The sequence below is a fragment of the Galeopterus variegatus genome, unplaced genomic scaffold (assembly GCF_000696425.1).
Source record: "Galeopterus variegatus unplaced genomic scaffold, G_variegatus-3.0.2 Scaffold348, whole genome shotgun sequence".
Taxonomy (NCBI): Eukaryota; Metazoa; Chordata; class Mammalia; order Dermoptera; family Cynocephalidae; genus Galeopterus; species Galeopterus variegatus.
The window spans coordinates 242,865-249,397 of NW_007726459.1; the positions used below are offsets into that span (position 1 = coordinate 242,865).

The 6,533-nt window shown below is 45.9% G+C and overlaps 1 protein-coding gene across 1 annotated transcript in view; it reads left to right on the top strand.

Annotated features, from left to right (window-relative positions):
- The first annotated feature begins 152 nt into the window (after positions 1-152).
- TACC1 (transforming, acidic coiled-coil containing protein 1) overlaps positions 153-6,533 on the top strand; it is a 59,924-nt gene continuing 53,543 nt past the window's right edge. The window contains exons 1-2 of the mRNA XM_008567816.1: positions 153-386; positions 1,307-1,422. Coding sequence (XP_008566038.1) covers positions 226-386; positions 1,307-1,422 — 277 coding nt within the window. The 5' untranslated portion in view covers positions 153-225. The remainder of the gene's footprint in view (positions 387-1,306; positions 1,423-6,533) is intronic.

Here is a 6,533-nt window from a genome sequence, read left to right on the forward strand (position 1 = left end):
GGGCGAGGGCCGCCGCGGCCGCACGCCTTGGGCAGGAGGACGCGGAGGGGCGGTGCCGCCCGCCGGCGAGAGGAAGCGCCCCAGCCGGGCCCCGACGGCGCGCGCTTTACCACAGCCGCGCCCCCGCCGCCGCGCGCCAGCGCCTGTCACCGGCCCCTCCATTTTGGAAGTGAAGAGGCTGTCCCCCGGCCCTGCCGCAGGAGCCGCAGCCGGAGGCGCCGCGACATGGCGTTCAGCCCTTGGCAGATCCTGTCCCCCGTGCAGTGGGCGAAATGGACGTGGTCTGCGGTGCGCGGCGGGGGCGCCGGAGAGGACGAGGCCGGAGGGCCCGAGGGCGACCCCGAGGAGGATGACTCGCAAGCCGAGACCAAGTCTTTGAGTTTCAGGCAAGTACACGGCATCCCCGCCGGGGCGCGGACGTGCTGCCATCCGCGGCTCCTTCTGTGTGCGTGTGTGGCCGCCCACCCGCGTGGCCTGACCCGTGTTAGTGCTGCGTCCCTGCCGCTAACCACGTCCCCGCTGCGCACCCGAAACTTCGGGATGTCTGTCCCCCGTGTCGCAGGGAGCCCTCTGAACCCAACCCAGAATCCGCAGTCTCTTCGCATCCCCGTTTGCCTCTTCGCTTTCTCTGCGCTTCGATCCCCCAGCCCTCGCCACGACACACAGACACACACAGGGTAGTGTCACTGGTCACACCCGATGGAACTTAGAGTCGCTCCCTGGCCCTCCCGGTGTCTCACTGTGTCCCGAAAATACAGCCATGGTAAAAATGGTCGCATGTCGACAGGCCCCTGGCAGCTGGTGAGAAATGGTGGTCTCTGCTGAGCTGTCACCCTTGTGATTGCGGAAGGCAGGTGACAGCATTCTTGGCCTCGGGCCGAGTGAGTTCCAAACAGGTAGAGGCCTACCGAGGAGAAAGGAATGGCTAAAATTGGCTTAATTTGGGGGTGGGGCGATGTTAATTCTTAAACCTCTGGGAAAGGGCTCTCGTGAGAAAAGGAGTCTATTGGAAAGCGCTTTTTTCAGGTGTCAGAGGGAAGGATGACCTCAAAAATAAACTGTGTTGGAGAAAAGCCCCAGAAAAGATGGAGGAGATTTCAGGGAGACAGGATGCCAGGCTGAGAAACACAAGGAGGGCACTGCTCAAAAACCGCAGCAGCCTCCCCCAAGCCAGTCTGTGCTGAGGATCAGCTGGTTGCAAAGTTAGACAACAGTGCTAGACTTTAGCCATTATGGATATATAGATTTTTTAAAGTGTCAGAAATACCTTTGAAAGTGGTAATTCCTCATTTTTCCCCCTTGGCAGCTCGGATTCTGATGGTAATTTTGAGACCCCTGAAGCTGAAACACCGATCAGATCACCTCTCAAGGAATCCTGTGATTCGTCAGTAGGATTGGCAGGACCTGGGGCCAAAATCCAAGGTAAAGAAAAACTTTCATTTTCTGCCTCTTTTGTTTTAAAGTTATGAAAAATGTAAGTGAAAAAAGGGAAGAAGTGTGAATTTAGGGCCACGTAAAGGGTTTGGGCTTGGATTGTCTTCCTACCCAGAGCTGTTTTAAAGCTCCTGGCATATTTGAAAGAATTTTTGTTTCTGTTTTTTTTTTTTTTTTTTTTTTTTTGGGAATGTAATGATTAAAGGCTTTTTTTTCCCCTGAGTAAAGTTTGTGCATTTGCAGTATGAGATTATCTTTATCAGACATTCCTGTTGGGCCCTTCTCAGCCCTTAAAAAATAAAAATATGTGTAGTAATGCAGTGGTGGGGTTATGTTTGGCTCTGGCTTCACAAATTCCTCAGGCTAAGTTGCTTCTACTGGGCTCTGACTGGAGACAAAAATTGTAGGTAAGAGTTGACATATTTTTGGTTAGGAGGACTCTTAAGAGGCTGTTTCAGAACTGCTTACCTCTCCCTCTGCCACGCAGGAATGGTGGTGAGCCCTTCAGTCTACCTAAGGGAACCTGGCACACATATTCTCTCCTAGCCCCTCAGAACTCAACGTTGAGCTGCCCTTCATCTACAGAAGCTTCTGCTCTCTTATTGATTAGTGGAAATCTTTTTTGTCACATGCCAGTTTTGAGTAAAATCTCACCTGTCCTAATGGATTCATTTGTTCATTCAGCGGAGTGCACTGTGATTCAGCAGTGAAGTCCTGCTCCAACTGAGCTAACTTTATTGAGGGAGATGAATCTTTTAAACGATGAGCAAAATATACATGTTGGTTTGTGTTAGGTACTATGGAGAAAGATAAAGCAGGAGGAGGGGAAATAGGGAATATGCGGGAGGAATAGAGAATGCTGAAGGGTAGTTGTGGGGGGGGGTATTACTGGTAAGGTGACTTAAGAAGAGACCTGAAGGAGGATTGAAAGAGCAAGCCTTGCAGATTCCTGTGGAAAGAACCCTTCCTGCAGAGGTAATGGCATCTACATAGGTCACAGGCAGGGCCATCCTACATTGGGACCAGGCCCTGTGGTGTGAGAATTCATGGCATGTTTGAGGACCAGTGAGGAGGCCAGTGTGGCTGGAGTGGGTGAAGTCAGTGAGACAAGAGGAGGTCTAGATCATATTGTGATGATCTGGTTTTCTTTCAGATATGGAAAGCCCTTCCTAGGGCTGGCATAACTAAGTACCACAAACTGAGTTACATAAAACAACAGTTTATTCTTTCACAGTCCTGGAAAACTGAAACCAGAACGACAAGTTCTAAGTCCAGGTGCTGGCAGATCCACGCTCCCTACGAAGGCTTTAGGAAGACTCCTTCCTTGCCTCTTCACATCTGGTGGTTGTTGGCAGGCCTTGGTGTTCTCCAGCTTGTGGCAGCATAACTCCAGTCTTTCCTCATCACGTGACAGTCTTCTCCCTGTGTGTCTGTGTGTTCACATGGTCTTCTTAAAAAGACACCAATTATTGAAGGCCGGCCCGTGGCTCACTCGGGAGAGTGCGGTGCTGATAACACCAAGGCCACGGGTTCGGATCCCATATACAGATGGCCGGTTTGCTCAAGTGTGTGTGTGTGTGTGTGTGTGTGTGTGTGTGTGTGTGTGTGTGTGTGTAAAATATCAGGGATACTTTACTTCTTTTTTTTTTTCCTTTTTGTCTTTTTTTCGTGTCTGGCAACGAATCGCAACCCTCAGTGTCGCGCCCGTACCGGACCGGGACCGGCAACGGGATCGCAACCCTCAGTGTTGCACCCACACCTTGCTCCGCCAGTGAGCAGGAACCGGTCTGTATGTGGGATCCGAACCCTCGGCGGGAGCGCCGCCACGTTCCCAAGCGGCGCACTGTAGCAGTGCTCCACCCCCTTACCGGTCATCTTTAAAAAAAAAAAGACACCAATTATTGAATTTAGGGCCCACTCTAATAATCCAGTATGACTTCATCTCCAAAGACACTATTGCCAAATATTGGTCACATTCGCAGGTACCAAGAGTTAGGACTAACGTATCTTTTTGAGGGACACAATTCAACCCACAACACAGGGCTTTGAGCAGAGGGATTGTGCTTTGACTTCCTTTTTAAAAATACTCGCTGCTGTATGGAGAAGGGATGTCTTTTTTATGTGGTTGCTCTCTTCCAATGTCTGACACTGTCACCCTACAGTGGCAGATAGAGCCAGCTTTCAGTTATCCAATTACCTCATTTTTGAGCTGATTATGACCACCTCCTCTTCACAGTTACTGTATTTTATTGTTTGAGAAACTTCTTCACAGGTTGCCTAGTGAGGGAAGTCAATTCATTCTGGTAATAGACCTCGTCATGGAGCTGGATTATAGGTAAAATGATACTAGCTTATTTTGATTTGTTTTTGCTTAAAAGTGAGAGCTCTACTCTGTGCCTACCCTGCTGAGAATTCGATAATACCTGCCCTGGGCTGCATTTTGCCGTGTTCTGGGCAGGAACTGCTTGGGAACAGACATGTTTATATATTGGAGAACTCGTATGTGGCACACAGCTGTGTCATGCTCAGTGACGAAGATGCCACTTGTTCCTCATAGCTTCCCTTTTCTTTTCTCAAGATTGGCAGATCAGAAGGGAGATTTTGGAGCTTGAAAGAACTATTTTGTGGCCTTCCTATCAAATTTAAATAAAGCTCATAAGACACGTTTCAAGTAGCTATTTGAAAGCCTCTTTGAACTGCCCTTCCTTGTCATTGCATCAGCTGCTAGACTGATTCATCCTGGCCGGTTCCTTGGCAGTTGAATGGAGGCCTGCACGGCCTAGACCCCAGAGCCACAGAAACCCAGTTGTTTGGTCCTTTCTGTGCCAGTGACTCTCACACACACTCTCTCTCTCTCTCTCTCTCATTCTCTTAAGAGGAAAGCTTTTAAACATTTTCCTTTTAGAGTCATGAATCAGGAAAGCTGTGTTGGGTAGTTCATGATTGCAGACTGTCATCGTGGGGGTGGGGGTGGTGAACAGTCTAGAAAACAATCCTACATATTAGGGTCTTTAAACAATAGGATGGTTGCTTCTCAGCCTGGTAATGTCCTGCCTTCTAGGGCTTCTTTTACCCAACATCTGAAGCTAGTGCAGTCTCACTGATCACCTTGTCGTACATACACAGTAAATGTGAAAGAGCAACCAAAGCACAGGCCTGACCAGGGACAATTTCACAGGACAGAAATTCCTGGAGAGTCATTTCATGTTGAAGTTTAATTTCTGGGACTGGATGGTTCCGTTTTTCCCCAAACGGTTGGTTTCTTCCTGATAAAATTAGTTTTTTGTTTTTCTGTGATTTCAGAACATAGTTGGACAGCAGGTATAGATTATGTAATATGCATCTTCTGGAGGAATGATTTATGTACTGTAGAGTTTGGGTTGGTAGGTCTGTATGAAGGTACTTTAAAAAGTTCACGGAAAAATAGAACTAAAAGATAATACGAACCTTCCCACGAACTTTTTGAAGTAGCTTGTGTTTGCTATCTGCCTTTCCCCACAAAGGTGTTGAGCTGCTGCTGTTGTGTTCTTTCTTTTCACTGGGAAATGTATTGGTGAAGAAACATCCCCTAGGAAGGGACTTTTGAAGAGATACAATCTCAAGTTCATCCCCCCACCCCCCCTTTTTTTTTCTTTTGCTTGCTTATGGTGCAAAACCTTGGGGGCTGTGAGTTTCGGCTCCAAAAACCAGTGAATGTACTGGGCCACTGACTTCCTCCTTCCCCCTCTCCTCCCGCACACACACCTTTATTTACAGATTGTTACTTTTTAGAAAGAGAATCTTGATTAATGCGTATGCTCTCACATCACCCTTGGAACAATTAGTTAAGCCTGTTTGATTTGATATGTTAATTAGATGCCTAGGTATTTCAAAGACAAACTGTAGTCTTGGAATAGAAGGAAAGAGATAAATGGGATCAGTCCACAGATACTTGCTGCTGGGGGCCTGGTGGGGAATGCAGAGTTCTTGATGGGATTTTGGTAGTCTGGATCAAAATCAGCAAACTGGCTCAAAGGCCAAGCCAAATCTGGTCTGCCACCTGTTCTTGTATCGCCCTAAAGTGAAGAATGGGTTACATTTTTAAATGGTTGGAAAAAAAATATTTTGTGATATGTGAAAGTTAAATGAGATTCGAATTTCAGGGCCCATAAATAAGTTTTATTGGAACACAGCCACACCCATTCCTTTGGGTGTTGTCTATGGCTGCTTTTGCACTACAATAGCAGGATTGACTAGTTGGAACAGAGACTAAATGTCTGGCAAAAGCTTAAAATATTTACTACTGGTTCTTTACAGAAAAAGTTTGTCAACCTATATACATGCTTATGACAATTTCAGTAAAAAATATAAAATTTAAGTAATTTGGGATGACAGCTTCAAGAATAAAGAAACAAAGGTGGCAAGGCTTATATATATGATTAACAAATGAATGGTAGGTACTGGTGGTATGTAGGCCTGTCTGGTAAGGGAAGGCTTAAGGGAGAGACTGATTTGGGCTGACTCTGTCTCCTTTACAATGTGGAAATGATATAATTGGTCTGTCAGTGTACTTGATTTTCGTTTGACTAAAAGATCTAAGCAGTAATAAAAATTATTCAGAAAGGAAATTAGGGAAGAATGGGAAAAATTTTGGAATCATGTAATACAGGTACAAACATACAGACTTTAACTCTTGCCCTTTAAGTGTTTTTAATGTAATTTTGGGTGTTTGAGGATTAGTAATGTGACTGTGCAGATCTCTTATTTATTGGACTGTTTTAGACTGTATATCTCTCATATCTATATGTCTAAATATATATAGATATGAGATTTAGATCAGAGATCTTGTTAAAGTCTGAGCCTTAGATTTTCGATTCTAAGGCTTTGTATTACATGCATAAGCAAATACTATGCAAGCATTTTTCATTTACATATTGAAGCGTTCCGTTCAAATCTACAACTGTGTTGTCTTAGAAATTTAGTTTAACATCCTTTCCCCATCCCCAACAAGGGGTTGCCTTAGTAGAATGTTCTAGAAATAATGGGACTAGTAAGGACTCTTTTTTTTTTTTTTCCTTTTTGTCTTTTTTCGTGACTGGCAGCGGATCGCAACCCTCAGT